Source organism: Mesoplodon densirostris, chromosome 17, assembly GCF_025265405.1.
Source record: "Mesoplodon densirostris isolate mMesDen1 chromosome 17, mMesDen1 primary haplotype, whole genome shotgun sequence".
Classification (NCBI taxonomy): domain Eukaryota; kingdom Metazoa; phylum Chordata; class Mammalia; order Artiodactyla; family Ziphiidae; genus Mesoplodon; species Mesoplodon densirostris.
In genome coordinates this window covers 14,257,027-14,277,754 of record NC_082677.1, presented here as the reverse complement: position 1 = coordinate 14,277,754, position 20,728 = coordinate 14,257,027, and the positions used below count along the sequence as shown (strand labels likewise).

Here is a 20,728-nt window from a genome sequence, read left to right as displayed (position 1 = left end):
GGCATGTGGGATCCTCCCAGACCGGGGCAGGAACCCATGTCCCCTGCATCGGCAGGCGGACTCCCAGCCACTGCGCCACGAGGGAAGCCCAAGAGCTACTTTTACTTTTCCCTAGTTTTTTAAGGTATAAAGGTAGGTTTTTAATTTATTTTTCTTTAATGTAGGCTATAAATTTCCCTCTGAGCACTGTTTTTGCTGTATCCCGTAAGAATTGATATGCTGTTTAATACCAAACTTTTATCTCAAAGTTTTCTCTAATTTCCTTATTTCTTCTTTGACCCATTGGTTATTTAAGAGTATGCTATTTAATTTCCACATATTCATTTTCAAAATTTCCTTTTGTTATTGATTTCTAATTTCATGTCATTGTGGCTGGAGAACACACTTTAATCTTTTTAAATTTACTGAGACTTGTATTGTGGCCTAACATGTGGTCTTAGATAATACAGCATGTGCCCATGAGAGGGCTGTATACTCTGTTGCTGGATGGAGTGTTCTGTAGATGTCTATTAAATCAAGTTGGCTTATAGGGTTGCCCATGTCTTCTATTTCCTTGCTATTCTTTATTTCTTTGCTAATTTGAGTTACTGTCTAGTACCCTTTCATTTCAGCCTCAAGAACCCATAAACATTCATGTATGGTAAGTATGATTGTTTTTTTTATCTTAGAATGTCTTACTTTCTCCTATATTTTCAGTTTTGCTGGATATAGAATTCCAACAGTTGTTCTTCCATCATTTTGAGTATGTCATCCAGTGCTTTCTGGCCTCTGTGGTTTCTGATGAGAAATCAGGTGTTATTGGGGATCACTTGCAAATGATGAGTTCTCTCTCTTGCTTTCAAGATTCCTTCTTGGTCTTTGGCTTTTGATAGTTTGTGATGTGTCTTGGTGTATTTCTTTGAATTTATCCTACATAGAGCTTGGTGAATTTCTTGAGTGTGTATATTAAGGTTTTCATTAAATTTGTAAAGTTTCCTGCCAATATTTCTTCAGATATTCTTTTGGTCCTTTTCTCCCTCTTTTTTCTTTCTGAGACTCCCATTGTGTGAATATTGTTGATAATATCCCAAAGGTCTCTGAGGTTCTGTTCCTTCTCTTTTCTTTCTGTTCCTCAGACTGGATAATCTCAATTGACCTTTCTTCAAGTTTGCTGACATTTTTTTTTCTGCCTGCTCAAATCTGATGAACTCCTATAGTGAATTTTTCATTTCAGTTAATATACTTTTCAACTGCAGAAGTTTTTCTATAATTTTTATAAAATTATGGCTAAATTATTTTTGATTATAAATTTATAACTATAAAAACATCCTTTTTGAAATTTCTACCTCTTTATTGATATTCTCTATTTGATAAGATATTGTTCTCATACTTACTTTCAGCCCTTGAACATATTTAAAAGAGATGTTTTAAAGTCTTTTGTCTAGTAAGTCTAACATCTGGGCTTCCTCAGGGACAGCTTCTATTGACTGTTTTTTTTTTCCTTCTGTGTATCGGCCATACTTTGAGCACCTTGCCTTTTTTTTTCTTCTTGAAGCATAAGCATTTTTAATATTATGATGTGACCATTCTGTTGGGAAATCAGATTTTCTCACCCCATCCCTCAGAGTCTGCTGTTGGTGCTTTTCGTGGTTGCTATTGCATGTTTCAGTGACCTTCCTGAACTAATTTTGTAAAATCTATATTCTTTTGTTGTGCATGACCAGTTAAAGTGGTCCATTAGCTTAGTTGTCAGCTAATGACTGGAGATTTCAATGTCTGGAACCAAAAAAATCTCCCAGTCTTTGCTGAGATGTTGTGTGTGAGTTGGGGCATTCCTTCAACATTCAGCCAGGTAGCTTCTAACTTTACTTCAGCCTTCATTTTCTGCTTCCACAAAGCCTCAAGGTTACCCAGAGGTGAGTGCTTAGGGTCTTTCTGGTCTTTCTTGAGCATGCACAGTGCTAGACATGTGCACTAGATTTCTAGATTGCCAAGAATGTCAGAGTGTTTCAAAACCCTTATTAAGTATTTCATTTCTAACTTTTCTTCCCAAGCTTTTACCTTAGTCTACCACTTCTCCTAACTTCAGGCAGCAGAGAAGTGTCCTCCCCTTGACTGGCCCCTCCCCTCAACCGGCCCCTCCCCCTGGGTAGTGGCTTTAGCACTGGGCGAGTTCCAAGTTAGGCAAGAGAAAAATAAGCTTTTCAAATGGGTCTCCCAGGGAGGCAAGTCAAATAAGGACAATCTTTGCAAACGTGGTCCATTCTGCTTTCTCCAGTACCAGGAAATGTGCGATGCTATTTTCAAAGCTATTGCTGAGTTTGGGGGCAAAGTATAGGACTTGCCTAAGTTAAATACCACAAAACATACCAAGATTCAGCTTGTTTTGCTTAGTTTTTTAATAAGCACAATCTAACTGCTATTAGTTTTTAGTTGGTTTCTAGAATTCTGAAAAAGTTGATCTTGACAGTTTTTGAAGGCCAGTTTTATTGTTTCTTTTAGGGAGAGGCAGAATTTTGGAATTCCTTAATCCAACGTTTTTGTTGATGTCCCCAACCTCTAAGACAATTTTGCATCTTAATCAAATAGCTAATTAATGTAACCCAGTCATTATGATCATCAAAGAATTAAAAATGTATGGTTGTGTTTTAAAACTTTCTTTTCTATGCTCTCAGCCTCTTCAACCACAAGTACATACATGTGGCTTTCATAAAAAATGATAGTTTATTTTTTCCTCTTACCTACATGCACAAACACCCTATCAAACTGCATTGTGTCTACTTATAATACATGTGATATCTGTGCAAGACAGGGAATTCAATGACAGAAGCACATCTTAGTGGTCTTTTAAAACCTTGTTGCTTATCACAGAGACTGCCCCAGTTGGTACATAATAAATGTGTTTAATAACAAGCACAATGAAAAATATTAGCTAATACGTATTGAGTTCTAACTTTACCCCAGGCCCTGTGTTAAACAATTTCTTTAAACTCTTTTTAAAATTGTGGAATATATAGACAAGAGTTCACATCACGTATATGTAAATTTTAGAAAATAACAAAATGAATATACATATGCCAACACTCCATTGTAAGAACAGAAGATTAGTAACTTCTAAAGATCCTGTGAGATAATCTTGAATTCCGTGTTATCATTTCCTATATTTCCTTATAGCTTTACCACATGTGTATCCATGAATAATGTATACATTTGTTTTATCTTTTATTTTAAAATTCTATAAATGGACTCATACTATATTATTCTGTGATTTTTTTTTTGGTTCAACATTATGTATTTGGAAATTACTTCATTTTTCACTACTGTAGAGTATTCCACTATATGGATAGACCTAAGGACGTGAGCTAATAGCAGTCAGAAAAGGCCAGGCTATGGTGAGATAATAAAAAACTCCTAAGGCAAGGAAAAAAATTTGAGGATCAAGCCCTAGAGTATGCGAAATTTTAAAGGTCACAAAGAGGCAAAAGAACCAGGGAAGGAGGTTGAGAGGAGTTTGGCTAATGAAGTGGAAGGAAAACTAGCAGAAAGTTGTGCTGTGAAAGCCTAGGAAGTATAGTATTTCAGACATAAGTGTGTGGAATACTACTGAAAGTTTAATAAAATAAGGAATGAGAAGAAACCATTGGATTTGACAACATAAAATACTATGGAGATCTCATCAGGGTTAGTTGTGTTATAGTGGTGATGCTGAAGCCATATGGGGCTAATTTAAGACATAATGGCAGCAGAAATATAAGACAGCATGCATAGACGATCATAAAAAAAAACAGCTGAGAAATGGAGGTGTGAGGATCTGGGAGGTGGGAAGTTTTAAAAAATACTAGCAACACTAGAGCATTGTGTATGCTGTTGAGAATAATCCTACAGAGAAGTCACAAGTTGCTGAAGCAAAAGAGAGGGATAACTCAGAAACATCTCTGAGAAGGTGAGAGAATGGAGTCCAGAGTCCAGATGAAGGGAACAGCCTGTCACAGGAGGAGGGGGACTGTCTCCAACACAAAAGGAGGAAAGATGAAGATGAGTGCAATATATGAGGGTAGAAAAATGCAGATTAGCCTAACAGCTGTTTTCTCAATTAATTATGAGGGTCATTAAGTGAAGGTGGAAAAGTCATCTTGAAAAGTGGGGAGGTGAGTTTACCAGAGACAGAGTAGAACTACAAAGCAATATTCAGTGCCATTTGAAGACTGTGATCATGAATTTAAAAAGTCAATCAGTCTATTTGTGTGATTTTTCTCAGATAACATTCACCTGTTCAAGTACAAGCACAAAGAAAGAAATGGAAACGTTCAATCAGAGAGGGTTTTGGTCAGGCAAATACCTTTTCTCTCTGAAGGAAAGGCTGACACGCATTACCTAAGGTTATACTTACTCCATCTCAAAATAGTTCAAGATGCAAACTATGAAGTAAACAGCAAATACAGTGTTAAGCTAATGAATTAACACTTACAATGGTTTATTTTAACTAAGTTTTCAAAATCACACTGATATCACATTCTGCTCATCAATCTTTCATTGGTTATCTCAATTTGGTTATCTAATTGGTTATCTCAGATGTATAAAAATACTGCAATGATTGCTGCTCTAAAAACAGTTTAATATTTTATTTGAAAAAATTAGGTAAAAAACTAAATATACTTTTTTCCTAGAAATCAAAGGAATTCAAGTAAGTAAGCAATCTTTTCTCACGATATAAATTATATAAAATTTAAGCTCTTGATTTATATCATACTTTATTTTCTATCTTTTATATATCACATATACTCATTGAAGGAAAAAGACTAAAAATACAGATTAAATACCAAAAGAGATGATACATAATCAATCACTCTTGCTCCAAAAAAATCATATTTCAGATAAATGAACATGCCATGTTCTGTAAATACTAATTTGTTATATATTCTGTATTTGCTATATAAATAGTAATTTTATCTTACTACTTTCAAAATATTTTAATCTAGTCAATTTTTTCCTTATGCCTCATTTTCTCATTTATAATTTAGAGACTTAGCTCTTTTTATGGATTTACCAGAAATTAAGATATTTTGCTAATAAAAATCTGTACTCAAAATCTTACCAACAAAGTCAAAGTCAAGTCACATCAAACACATTTACATGTTTTTTTTTTTAAAAAAACAAAAACAAAAACAGTGATTTTGAATCTTACTCTTGGTACAGTTCTAAAGTCAGAGCCCAAACAAGGGGCCACAATTGGGCTAGACATAATGTCAATTAGCAATCGCTACTCTGGCATTTTTCCTGCAGGGTTAGAGTATACCTTATTTCTTTGGTTTGAACACCAAAGTGTGTAGATGGTTGAAGTTAGAGTCCACATTGTACCACAAATATTCTTTTTTAAACACTAGATTTACATGCAGCACAGGATGCCTACATCCCATATGAAGTGCCAAACTTCACCTTGAATTCAGTCTAGGGCAGACACAGAGTAGAAGTCACCTTTAAATTACTTCTCTCTTTTCCTATTTTTGCTGAACGTACATTTCTGCTCCTCAGTTTAAGTATACCTACTCACAATATCTAGCAAAAAAGCAAATGAATTTTTAGGTAAAGAGATATTTATTAGGTCATATCTTCAAACTAATTCCTAAGTTTATTTTTTAATGTAGTTAATTTAGAACTAATCTTGTAAAAAAAAAAATCCCTCAAACCTCTCATACTACTCTTTTCCCACGTATTTATATTCCAGAATTGAGGGGAACTGCAGAGCTGGAGAGACGTGGAGTGCAGATACAGAGCAATGCCAACTCAGGTCAACACGTGTTACTTTCACTTTACTGTGACCAAAGCAAAGCAATTATTGGGAGCTGCATTCTTATGATACAAAGAAAACTGTAACCATCAAATTTCAAAGTAAAGATTAAAAGACTAAAAACCAAGAACACCTTCAGTGTTTTAGGAATGCAATATTTTGCTAACATATTCAAAGATAATCAGGAGAGAAGTGTCTGCACTTGCTGCGGCGATCGGTGTAGAATGCTCTCTGGATCTTTGTATTCATTGACTGGATTCATCACAGCTGCATACATTTCACCATAGGCTCTGCAGACTAATTCTGTAGACTGTTTTATGATCTGCTCTCTATTGATAAACAAACAAAATGTGAACACATAATCTGAGAATGAAACACTAAGCATTGTAAGAAAGTTCCATACATGAACCAACGAATTTCGTTTTCATAATTATCACATATATATTATTAAAAACCATTGTACAACTACATAAGTTAGTTATTTTGGTTTGGGGATAAAAGGTTTTTTTACATTTATTATTTCTTTATTAAATCTTCTCCATTAGTATGCAGGTTGCAGGAGGGCAGGAGCTGTGTTTTGTTCACTGCCTTATCTTTAGGGCTAGAACAGTGCCTGATATACTGTGGATTACTAAACAAGAAACAGAAACCGTGACCCACCATCAATGTACTGATTTTGCAAACATGACTGATAACACATTAACCTTAAAGAGGCTTATCAATACTTCAAATCTCAGAATACCTTACAATATACTGTCCTTTCACCTATAGCTCCTCAAATTTATCAATACTTCAAATCTCAGAATAACTTACAATATACTGTCTTTTCACCTATAGCTCCTACACTAATAACCATATCTCCTAGATTTCTTATCTCTCGCAGAAATGTGACTTGCTACAACAAATCACAGCATTTTCAAATACACATTTCTACATAAGTACATAAAAGAATAGAAATAGTTTAAAATAAACTGAAGCAAATGTTTTTAGAAAATAATAACACTGGGCTCATTAAATCTGCATTAACCCCTTATGTTTTCATGACATTTACTTCATCATCCTCAGCTACTTCTATTTCTATATACCTACTGATGAAAACATCTTTTTCTGATTTTTATAACTAAATTAAAAATGTGTCTTTAAAGCTTTATTCCCAAACCTACTTCCCTATGTCTCCTGCTTCTGTCAATGGCATAACTATGTCTCATCACCTCAGTTCAGGCCCTAACAAACTTCTGTTGCCTGGAGTATCTAAGAAAAACTCCTACCCAGTCTTTCCCCATCCAGTCTGTTCCCCATTTAACATATCATGAGCACTGCTCTTAGATTAATCTTTCTAAAGCAAACCTTTTATCGTGTCTCCCCCGTACCCAGGGCCTTTCTTCAAGGAGGTTCCATGGCTTCTTCTGGTTTCAGAGAAATCAAAATTCCTTACCCTATCACTCAGAACCCTTTATAACACCTTCTGCATCACTACTCTAATGCTGCAATCCAGCACAACCCCTGACTGTTCTATCTGCCCTGCTCTTCCTGACCTCAATTCCCTTGCTTACTCACGTACCTCCATTTGCATAGAATGTCTGTCTCATCCACTTTAAATGCCCTTAATTCTCAGTAAAAATGTACTCTCTCATCCAAGAAGCCTCTCTGATCTTCTGAGCTAGAAATAATCCACTTTTAGAACATCCATGACCAAACTAATACATCTGTAAAATTATCTTCAGAAATAAGTGGATCTGTGGTCTAAAAAAGAACAAAACTAGTTAGATGGAAAGAGAAGGGGAGTCCACTTGGATCTTGAGTCATCAGCACACTGTTCTCATGGGGTCTCAAACTCTTGATTTAAGCAACTTTGATTTGTTGGAGCAACCTAACGTTTTCCCCAAATTGCTAAAGCTCCCAAAATGAGACTGGGTAGAAGGAAGATATGCTGAGCAAATTTTCTGAGCAGAGTGGAGTAATGCTATTGGCTGTACCACCTTTTTGTTGGAAGGGAGGATGGTAGAAACTGGTTTGGAAATCTACTTATCCAGATGAGGCTTTGAGATTTTTTTTTAATCTGTTGATTAGTGATTGTTCCTATAATTAACTGAGCCTAACAATAAATGCAACAAAATGACATAAAAGTTATTTTCCATAAATGATATAGCTGAAAATACTCTAACTAGCATTTGAAAAATCTGTTAACTATACATTCGATACCCATTTTGCAAGAAGTTAAATAATGGCTTTTATCTTTTTTATTCCAGTTTTATTGAGATATAATTGACATACAGCACTGTATAAGGTGTACAACATAATGATTTGATTTACATCCATCATTAATGATTATCACAATAACTTTAGTGAACATCCATCATCTCATATAGGTTGAAAATTAAAGAAATAAAATTCTTTTTCTTGTGATGACAACTTTTAGGATTTACTCTTAACAACTTCCATATATAATCAGCAGTGTTAATTATATTTATCATGTTGTACATTACATCCCTGGTACTTTAAATAACGGATTTTAGCTACAGCACTTTTAGTTCTTTACTAAAAGCAGTAAGATGTTTTATTTGAATTGTTGTATTTTATTTTTTATTGAAGTGTAGCAGATTTACAATGTTGTTGCAATCTCTGCTATACAGCACAGTGACGTTTACACATAGATTCTTTTTGTAATATTCTTCTCCATTATGGTTTATCCCAGGAGACTGGATATAATTCTCTGTGCTATAAACTTGGACTTTGTTGTTTACCCATTCTAAATGTAATCGTTTGCATCTACCAGCCCCAAATTCCCAGCCCATCCCTCTCCCTCCCCTTCTAAAAGCAGTAAGGTTTTTGGAGGTGTAGAAGGCATTCATTACTCACACCTCATACTCTAAAATCTATACTCAGTCTGAACACAGTGTACACTTATGCTACGTAAGGAAGACACAAACAGGGCTACTCCTTCTCACAAGAAGTTTAAAATCAGAATAAGGTACAATAATGAATATTAAACACATTTTTTAAAAATCCAGAGGAGAGAGCAGAAGCAAGAAAAACTACAATCCCGCAGCCTGTAGAACAAAAACCACATTCACAGATAGATAGACAAGATGAAAAGGCAGAGGGCTATGTACCAGATGAAAGAACAAGATAAAACCCCAGAAACACAACTAAATGAAGTGGAGACAGGCAACCTTCCAGAAAAAGAATTCAGAATAATGATAGTGAAGATGATCCAGGACCTCGGAAAAAGAATGGAGGCAACGATCGAGAAGATGTAAGAAATGTTTAATGAAGACCTAGAAGAATTAAAGAACAAACAAACAGAGATGAACAATACAATAACTGAAATGAAAACTACACTAGAAGGAGTCAACAGCATATTAACTGAGGCAGAAGGACGGATAAGTGACCTGGAAGACAGAATGGTGGAATTCACTGCTGCGGAACAGAATAAAGAAAAAAGAATGAAAAGAAATGAAGACAGCCTAAGAAACCTCTGGAACAACATTAAATGCAACAACATATGCATTATAGGGGTCCCAGAAGGAGAAGAGAGACAGAAAGGACCAGAGAAAATATTTGAAGAGATTATAATCGAAAACTTCCCTAACACTGGAAAGGAAATAGCCACCCAAGTCCAGGAAGCGCAGAGAGTCCCATACAGGATAAACTCAAGGAGAAACATGCCGAGACACATAGTAATCAAACTGGCAAAAATTAAAGACAAAGAAAAATTACTGAAAGCAGCAAGGGAAAAATGACAAATAACATACAAGGGAACTCCCATAACGTTAACAGTTGATTTCTCAGCAGAAACTCTATAAGCCAGAAGGGAGTAGCATGATATACTTAAAGTGATGAAAGGGAAGAACTTACAACCAAGATTACTCTACCCAGCAAGGATCTCATTCAGATTCGATGGAGAAATCAAAAGCATTACAGAGAAGCAAAAGCTAAGAGAATTCAGCACCACCAAACCAACTCTACCACAAGTGCTAAAGGAACTTCTCTAAGTCGGAAACACAAGAGAAGAAAGGATCTACAAAAACAAATCCAAAACAATTAAGAAAATGGTCATAGGAACATATATATCGATAATTACCTTAAACATGAATGGATTAAATGTTACAACCAAGAGACACAGACTTGCTGAATGGATACAAAAGCAAGACCCATATATATGCTGTCTACAAGAGACCCACTTCAGACCTACGGACACATACAGACTGAAAGTGAGGGGATGGAAAAAAGATATTCCATGCAAATGGAAATCAAAAGAAAGCTGGAGTAGCAATACTAATACCAGATAAAATAGACTTTAAAATAAAGAATGTTACAAGAGACAAGGAAGGACACTACATAATGATCAAGGGATCAATCCAAGAAGATATAACAATTATAAATATATATGCACCCAACATAGGAGCACCGCAATACATAAGGCAACTGCTAACAGCTATAAAACAGGAAATCAACAGTAACACAATAATAGTGGGGGACATTAACACCTCACTTACACAAACGGACAGATCATCCAAAATGAAAATAAATAAGGAAACAGAAGTTTTAAATGACACAACAGACCAGATAGATTTAATTGATATTTATAGGACATTCCATCCCAAAACAGCAGATTACACTTTCTTCTCAAGTGTGCACAGAACATTCTCCAGAATAGATCACATCTTGGGTCACAAATCAAGCCTCAGTAAATTTAAGAAAACTGAAATCATATCAAGCATCTTTTCTGACCACAACACTATAAGATGAGAAATAAATTTCAGGGGAAAAAACGTAAAAAACACAAACACATGGAGGCTAAACAATACATTACCAAATAACCAAGAGATCACTGAAGAAATCAAAGAGGAAATCAAAAAATACCTAGAGACAAATGACAATGAAAACACGATGATCCAAAACCTATGGGATGCAGCAAAAGCAGTTCTAAGAGGGAAGTTTATAGCTATACAAGCCTACCTCAAGAAACAAGAAAAATCTCAACCAATCTAACCTTACACTAAAGGAACTAGAGAAAGAAGAACAAACAAAACCCAAAGTTAGCAGAAGGAAAGAACACATAAAGATCAGAGCAGAAATAAATGAAATAGAAACAAAGAAAACAATAGCAAAGATCAATAAAACTAAAAGCTGATTCTTTGAGAAGATGAACAAAATTGATAAACCATTAGCCAGACTCATCAAGAAAAAGAGGGAGAGGACTCAAATCAATAAAATTAGAAATGAAAAAGGAGAGGTTACAACAGACACCGCAGAAATACAAAGCATCCTGAGACTACTACAAGCAACTCTATGCCAATAAAATGGACAACCTGGAAGAAATGGACAAATTCTTAGAAAGGTATAACCTTCCAAGACTGAACCAGGAAGAAATAGAAAATATGAACAGACAAATCACAAGTAAGAAAGTGAAACTGTGATTAAAAATCTTCCAACAAACGAAAGTACAGGACCAGATGGCTTCATGGGTGAATTCTATCAAACATTTAGAGAAGAGCTAACACCCATCCTTCTCAAACTCTTCCAAAAAATTGCAGAGGAAGGAACACTCCCTAACTCATTCTATGAGGCCACCATCACCCTGATACCAAAACCAGACAAAGACACTAGAAAACAAGAATATTACAGACTAATATCACTGATGAATATAGATGCAAAAATCCTCAACAAAATACTAGCAAACAGAATCCAACAACACATTAAAATTTAATTGACATTTATAGGATTAAAAGGATCATACACCATGATACAGTGGGATTTATCCCAGGGATGCAAGGATTCTTCAATATATGCAAATCAATCAATGTGATACACCATATTAACGAATTGAAGAATAAAAACCATATGATCATCTCAATTGATGCAGAAAAAGCTTTTGACAAAATTCAACACCCGTTTATGATAAAACTCTCCAGAAAGTGGGTATAGAGGGAACCTACCTCAACATAATAAAGGCCATATACGACAAACTCACAGAAAACATCATTCTCAATGGTGAAAAACTGAAAGCATTTTCTCTAAGATCAGGAGCAAGACAAGGATTTCCACTCTCACCACTATTATTCAACATAGTTTTGGAAGTCCTAGCCATGGCAATCAGAGAAGAAAAAGAAATAAAAGGAATACAAATTGGAAAAGAATAACTAAAACTGTCACTGTTTGCAGATGACATGATACTATACATAGAGAATCCTAAATATGCCACCAGAAAACTACTAGAGCTGATCAATGAATTTGGTAACGTTGCAGGATACAAAATTAACGCACAGAAATCTCTTGCATTCTTACACACTAATGATGAAAAATCTGAAAGAGAAATTAAGGAAACACTCCCATTTACCATTGCAACAGAAAGAATAAAATACCTAGGAATAAACCTACCTAGGGAGACAAAAGACCTGTATGCAGAAAACTATAAGACACTGATGAAAGAAATTAAAGATGATAGCAACAGATGGAGAGATATACCATGTTCTTGGATTAGAAGAATCAATATTGTGAAAATGACTATACTACCCAAAGCAATCTACAGATTCAATGCAATCCCTATCAAATTACCAATGGCATTTTTTACGGAACTAGAACAAAAAATCTTAAAATTTGTATAGACACACAAAAGACCCCGAATAGCCAAAGCAGTCTTGAGGGAAAAAAAACAGAGCTGGAAGAATCAGACTCCCTGACTTCAGACTATACTATAAAGCTACAGTAATCAAGACAACATGGTAGTGGCACAAAAACAGAAACATAAATCAATGGAACAAGATAGAAAGCCCAGAGATAAACCCACGCACCTATGGTCAACTAATCTATGACAAAGGAGGCAAAGATATACAATGGAGAAAAGACAGTCTCTTCAATAAGTGGTGCTGGGAAAACTGGACAGCTAAATGTAAAAGAATGAAATTAGAACACTCCCTAACACCATACACAAAAATAAACTCAAAATGGATTAGAGACCTAAATGTAAGACCAGACACTATAAAAGTCTTAGAGAAAAACATAGGAAGAACACTCTTTGACATAAATCAGAGCAAGATCTTTTTTGATCCACCTCCTAGAGTAATGGAAATAAAAACAGAAATAAACAAATGGGACCTAATAAAATGTCAAAGCTTTTGCACAGCAAAGGAAACCATAAACAAGATGAAAAGACAACCCTCAGAATGGGAGAAAATATTTGCAAACGAATCAACGGACAAAGGATTAATCTCCAAAATATATAAACAGCTCATGCAGCTCAACATTAAAAAAACAAACAACCCAATCCAAAAATGGGCAAAAGACCTAAATAGACATTTCTCCAAAGAAGACATACAGATGGCCAAGAAGCACATGAAAAGCTGCTCAACATCACTAATTATTAGAGAAATGCAAATCAAAACTGCAATGAGGTATCACCTCACACCAGTTAGAATGGGCATCATCAGAAAATCTACAAACAACAAATGCTGGAGAGGGTGTGGAGAAAAGGGAACCCTCTTGCACTGTTGGTGGGAATGTAAATTGATAAATCCACTACGGAGAACAGTATGGAGGCTCCTTAAAGAACTAAGAACAGAATTACCATATGACTCAGCAATCCCACTACTGGGCATATACCCAGACAAAACCATAATTCAAAAAGACACATGCACCCCAATGTTCATTGCAGCACTATTTACAATAGCCAGGTCATGGAAGCAACCTAAATGCCCATCGACAGATGAATGGATAAAGAAAATGTGGTACATGTATACAAATGGATTATTACTCAGCCATAAAAAGGAACATAACTGGGTCATTTGTTGAGACCTGGATGGATCTAGAGACTGTTATACAGAGTGAAGTAAGTCAGAAAGAGAAAAACAAATATCGTATATTAACGCATATATGTGGAACCAAGAAAAATGGTACAGATGAACCGGTTTTCAGGGCCAAAATAGAGACACAGATGTAGAGAACAAACGTGTGGACACCAAGAGGGGAAAATGGCGGGAGGATGGGCGTGGGGGGGTGATGAATTGGGCCATTGGGATTGACATGTATACACTGATGTGTATTAAACTGATGACGAATAAGAAAAAAGAAAACAAAAGTGCTCATAACTTAATAAGAAAAAAAATCCAGAGGATAGAAATGCAATGGAAATAGACATTCTCCAAGTGAATCTGAGTCAAATCCAAACTGTAAAGAGCAAGAACTGTGCCTATAGTGATTCCATATTTCTGGACAAATGTTAAGAGTTCATTTATCACTACCAAAGCCAGGTACATGTCCATACACTCATGTTCATTAAAATCTTTCTAATGAATTATATATGGTAGAGATAAAATGGTATAGTGAAGGACATTACTGTCAGAAGATCTTGACTCTAGTTGAAGTTCTGCTACTTACTGCTGCCTTGAACAAGTAATTTAACCATTCCAGGACTTAATTTCACTATTGTAAAACAAAATACTGACCCTGATAATCTTTACAAGACACTTCCAGCTTTAAAATTATATCATTTCATTGAGAGTTAAGAGCATTTTAATGAACTGTGGTTAAAAAATCTCTATGTGTTTATTTACACCCATACATACACATATACATACAGACACACACATTACTTTGGAGAATTCGGTTCCCTAAATAATGAGTTGTAGTAAGCATATCAGTTATTTGTATAAAAACGGGTGGTGTTTCTAAAGTGCTAAAGCAATTTTCTTGCCATTTTGCTATCTCCTCCTTCTTATTTATAATGCTAATTACTATGTAAGTTCATCCTTTATGTGAAAAAGTATACACATGTATCTGTATATCTGCCTGCCTGCCTGGTGTCATGGCCCAAATTATTCACTAATACCATGTACGAAATACAGAGTTCAAATAATGATAAATCATTACAGTGACAAATAAAATCAATATTCAAAATAGAAAAATTCAGGAATTCTATAAATACAAAATGACCAGAAAATCATCTCAGTCTAGTCATGTGCTTCTGAAAACGTGGAATGTCCTTATCTACTGATCACTTCGTCTACAGGTAAAGAATAGCAGTACCTTTTTTTCCCTTTAAGTCATGTATGTTATTTTCCAGCATGGGTACCCACCTCAGATTTTACTTTCTGTATTTTGATCAATCACAGCCAATCACATAGCTGATGGACAGAGTACATTTAGAACTGTTTCTCTATGTCAAAATTCTAAAGGTAAGTTCTGCTTTTCACATGACCAACAGATATGCAAAAGGCCAGTTAAAATGGAAAAGCAAAATCTGAACGTAAGCCAACATTCATCTATAAAGTTAGACGATTAACTTTCTTGGTCTCTTTACTACCATAAAATTCTCATAGTAATTTCAAAAAATTTAAAAACATGACTCATACAAATAATGTCAAAAATTTAATAACTCAATGAGGAGATTACTAAGATGGTAAAGCTGGTTAAAACATTCTGAGGAACTGGTCATTTACAGGTATTTAAAAAGGAAGGTTAGAATAAATTAAGTTACATATAAAATGAGTTAACGTCCCATGGAGCAAGAAAAAACACAGGACATGGAAAACCATGGAACCTTTAATCAATAGTAAACAGAGAATCAAACAAGGTGCATTCCTCTAAATAATTAAATAATTTTTGATGGACCTGTTAACAATGTTTCAGTATGACACTGAAAAGACATGCTGGGGCTTCCCTGGTGGTGCAGTGGTTAAGAATCTGCCTGCCAATGCAGGGGACATGGGTTTGAGCCCTGGTTCGGGAAGATCCCACATGCCGTGGTGCAACTAAGCCCATGTAGCACAACTCCTGAGCCTGCGCTCTAGAGCCCGTGAGCCACAACTACTGAGCCCGCATGCCACAACTACTGAAGCCCACGCACCTAGAGCCCATGCCTGGCAACAGAAGCCACCGCAATGAGAAGCCCGCACACTGCAACAAAGAGCAGCCCCCTCTCGCCGCAACTAGAGAAAGCCTGCGCACAACAACGAAGACCCAACAAAGCCAAATATAACTAAATAAATTAATTAATTAAAAAAAAAAAGACATGCTGTTCTCCCAGACCCTATATGCCTTATTTTCATGTTTTGGAAAGTCTTTCTTACTTTTGCAAAGTACAGTTTTTCTTTTCCCATATAGTCTGTTATAGCAGTATATATCAAAGATATAGCTAATGTGCTATGAGAAAAAGGAAGAAGAAATAAATGAGGAGATGAGTTTGTTACATAATTTCACATAAAGGCAACATATTTTAGTTACCTATGCATGGGAATTCCATACCTTAAGAAATTTAACTTGTCCAGTTATAAATGTCATAATGCCATAAAAATATGGTATTATAAATTACAAAAATACTAACAAAGATAATTGTATAACTAAACAGAGATACCATTCTCATTTTAAAATATGTTCATTGAAATTATGTATATTTTAAATAATTATTTAATGTACTGAGCCGTGATAAGAAATGAACTGCTTACTTCCAGAATCAGTGAGCTTGTCATTAATCAGTACTTTAGGATTTTGGTTGCTATAACAACGTAATACAACTTTCATCATTACCATAAACCCAGCACTTCTAAAAATAACTTATTTCAACATTCAGGTTCTGTGATCACTAAAATTGAGCTCTATTACAGCGCTACAGTTAAGAGTGCAATTAAACACGCCACAGGAGAAAAGAAGGTGTTAACAGTTTAAACCTGAAAAACTAAGAAAAAAATATACTTATAATAGACTGGTTTAAAAACGTACATTTTTGATTTCTCTTTATCACAATATAAACAGCAAAGGTGCCATAGTGGGTCAGCTTTCTGTCATTCACAGTAAAATTAAAGCATATTTTAGATGAGACCAAGGCACATATCTCACATAAGCCTTATCTATCACACATGCCTAACATTTCTGAGCTTCCTCTAAAAATAATAAAACAATGTAATCTCAACATAGAAAGAGTTAATAAAAATACAGTACAAGCTAGTGTTAAAGAGAATAGGCTCTGGAATACTGGATTCGAATCTTGGCTCTGCTTCTTGCTAATTGTGTCACCTTGTTTCAATTATTTAACCTTTCTAAAAATGTCCTCTTCTGAAAAATGGAGGATTAAGCGAAGGCAACCCTTTCAAGGATCACTCTAGTTGAGATGCTAAGATTAGATTGTAGAGGTTGGTGTGGCAATGATAGAGAGAGCAAGGGCGAAAACAGAATAGATCCAAGGCTAACATGATGATACAGGCACAGATGATACTACCTTGGACCAGAGTGGCAACTGTGGAGATGGTCAAAAGTGACCAGAGTCTCCTCTCATATATTTCTTTCTAGATAAATATTTAATAAAATGGTTCCACGGCGATTTTGACTGGAGTTATGCTGAATTTACAGATTACTACACTACATACCCAGTTAGAGATGAATACCATGTGTTCATGTTGGAACATTGGAAATCTACAACAAACATCACACTTGATGATGAAACATCAGAAACATTAAAGTTCAAAATAAAATATGCACACTCACCATTACATCTACTGTTTACTTTGGAGCACCTAGCCAATACAATGAGTTTAGTCATAAAACTGAAAAAAATTAATGAAACTCATTAACTTTAGATGTCCGTACCAAAAACAAAAAATCAAGGCAAACAATTGATAAACTAATAGAACTAAGAATTTAGTTAACTGGCCAGATTCAAAATTAACATAAAATTTAGTACTTCCCCTGTACATCAGCAATATCTAATCAGAACATGTAATGGAAAATAAAAGACCTTATAAAAGCCACAGAATTGTTTCCTAGGAATAAACCCAATAACATACATGGAAAATTATATGAAGAAACTGTAAATCTTTCTTGAAAATTCTAAAAGAAGATCTGGATAAACAGGCATACCATGTTCATAGATGGGAATACTCACTAGTGGCTTTCTTATTTTCTTTTTGTTCATTTTTACATTAGCTTGGTGAATGTTTTATATGCACTTTAAAAGAATGTTATTTTCCATAGTTGTGTGTGGTATTCTTTCTATTGGGCTGAGCTGATTAGTGACATTGTTCAGTTCTTTTACACTGAGCTAGTTTTCTAATTTTCCTATCAATTATTGACAGAGGAGGGTTGAAATATCAAAATGTCCATTTATCTATTCTTCCTCAATTCTATAAACATATACTTCATGTTTTATGAAGTTCTGCTACTAGTTGCCCATATTTACTATTATATCTTCTTCATGAACTGATCCTATTATTGTGAAATATCCCTCTTTATCTTTGGTATTATCTGTCCATCAGTCTAATTTTTCTGATATTAATATCAGAATATAGCTACTTCAACTTTATTATTATTTTTATTTACATGGTATATCTTATACCATATTTTTAAACTGTTTCCCTATATTTAAAGTGGATTTGTTATAGACAGCAGACAGTTGGGCCATGCATTTTCACCCAGTCTAATACCACTGCTTTTTAACTGGAGTGTGTAGTTCTTTTACATTTAATATAGTTACTTATAAGGATGAATTTAAGTCTATCATCTTGTTAGCTGTTTTATATTTGTCCCATCTGTTCTTTTCTTCTCCTTTTCTGCCTTCTTTTGATATAACAGTTTTTTTAACATTCTATTTTATCTGTTGGCATGTTAGACAATATTTTAGTGCTTGCTGTACGGTTTACAATCTACCTTCAAACAATATTATACACTTCATGAGTAAACTTACAACATCACAACAGTATACTTCTACTTCCCTCCCACTCCATCTTTTGTGCTCTTGTAGTCATAAACTTTATTTCTCTGTGTTAAGAACTCCACAATTGTTATTATTTTTATTTCAAACTGTCTACTATCTTTTATATTTAGCATTTCCTGCACTTGTCATTCCTCTGTGTAAATAGAAGTTTTCTTCTGGTATCACTTTCCTTCAGCCTGAAGAACTTCCTTTATCATTTCTTGCAGTATACTAATGCTAAATCCTTTTTTTTTTTTTTTTTTTTTTTTGCGGTACACGGGCCTCTCACTGTTGTGGCCTCTCCCGTTGCGGAGCACAGGCTCCGGACACGCAGGCTCAGCAGCCATGGGTCACTGGCCTAGTCGCTCCGTGGCATGTGGGATCTTCCCAGACTGGGGCACGAACCCGTGTCCCCTGCATCGGCAGGCAGACTCTCAACCACTGCACCACCAGGGAAGCCCAATCCTCTCTACTTTTGTTTATCTTATCTCAAAATGTATTTATTTCACTTTCAGTTTCAAAGATACTTCTGATGAATACACAAAGTTGAAAGTGTTTTATCATCCACCTTTTTAAAGATGCTATTCTATTGTTTTCTGGTTTGAACTCTTTCTAACAAGAAGTCAGTAGTATACTTATCATTGTTCCCCACATATAATACATCTTTTTTTCCTCTGGCTGCTTTTTAAGTTTTTTTCTCTTTATCACTGGTTTTCAATAATTTAAATATGGTGTACCTTGGTACAGCTTTCCTTGTGATTTATTTAGCTTCTTCACTCTGTGGGTTGTTTTCCATCACATTTGAAAAAAATTCTTTTATGCCTTCAAATTTTTTATGCCTCAATCTCACTATGACACTCCACTTACACCTGTATTAGAATGTTTATTATTATCTCACAGTTCACCTAGACTCTCTTCATCTTTTTTCCAGCTTTTAATTTTTTCCTATCTGTACTTCCATTTGGACAATTTCTATTGTCCTTCTTTCAGGTTGACTTATCTTTCCCTCTAGAATGTCCAACTGAAAGTTAAGCCTATCCAGTGAGATTTTCATTTTAGATACTGTAATTTTCAGGCCTAGAATTCCCATTTTGTAAAATTCCTAACTTTTCCTCTCAATATAATTTTCCTTTAAGTCCTTGAACACACTTAAATAGTTGTTTTAAAGACCTTACCTGCTAATTCTGTAAACTATGTCAGTAAGTCGACAGATTTTGCTTCTAGTTTTGGTTCATATTTTCCTACTACTTAAAACCTAAGTGTTTTTTTTTATGGCGTGCTCAGCACTATAAATGCTACACTGTTGATTGTCTGTATTCTGTCATACTTACGAGTGCTAAGTTTTGTTCTGGAAGGCAGTTAATTTAGTAAAGATCCACGTGATCTTCTAGAGGTTTGTTTTTAAGCTTTATTAGTGTGAGTCAAAAGTAGTCTTTACTGTAGAACAGACTAGCCTTACTTTTAAGGCTTGGACTTTCCAAGGTCTCTAAGGCACTGTTTGAGACTGTTTCCATTAGTCGTTATTTCTCTGGTAGGCTCACCCCACCCCCACTCCCAAACCTGCGTTATTTTTGTTTACACAGGTATCCCTGAGAGTTAAAGACAGGTGGCTTAAAAGGAGGCAGTTAAAGAGAAGTAAATTATTCTCTCACTGTTGTGGCCTCTCCCGTCGCGGAGCACAAGCTCCGGATGGGCAGGCTCAGCAGCCATGGCTCATGGGCCTAGCCGCTCCACGGCATGTGAGATCTTCCTGGACCGGGGCACGAACCCGTGTCCCCTGCATCGGCAGGCGGACTCTCAACCACTGTGCCAAGCAGGGAAGCCCCTACCTCTTTTAAAAAACCAAAGTAATTCTTTTTAAAGATACCTGCTTTGTTTCTAGCATATATAATAGAGGAAGATTCCTGAATAAAAGAATCCTCAAATCATATCCACTTTTCTACATGCTCACTTTAGGAAGTATCTATGGTCTCCTTATTTCTTAAATTACTCATATAAACAATTCTGACTCAGTAAGAAAAGACACTGAGAATATTTTATAAATATGCATAGCTGTGGTTTCTGTAGTCAAACCTCTATTGTTTTTACCATTAAAAGGTAAATGTTGGAGTCTGGCGTTGAAAAAAGAAGAACGCCCTTCTAATTCATCACAAGGAAGGAAGAATTCTTTAAGGATATTTTAATTTTCTATTCTTTTCTTTATTATCTATACAATCTCACTTTTTGGCTACCTAAATGTATTCAATAGTTTATGCCAAGGATGAAGTGCTCAGTCA

At 35.2% G+C, this 20,728-nt stretch overlaps 1 protein-coding gene across 2 annotated transcripts in view; it reads right to left on the bottom strand.

The window, feature by feature from the left end:
- Positions 1 to 4,834: 4,834 nt before the first annotated feature.
- Positions 4,835 to 20,728, bottom strand: part of COG6 (component of oligomeric golgi complex 6) — a 61,370-nt gene continuing 45,476 nt past the window's right edge. The window contains exon 19 of one of the 2 annotated variants that reach the window (XM_060080144.1): positions 4,835 to 6,096. In XM_060080144.1, coding sequence (XP_059936127.1) covers positions 5,949 to 6,096 — 148 coding nt within the window. In that variant the 3' untranslated portion in view covers positions 4,835 to 5,948. Of the gene's footprint in view, positions 6,097 to 7,340; positions 7,511 to 20,728 lie in introns of those variants that run through there. The other variant, XM_060080143.1, reaches the window with a different exon arrangement.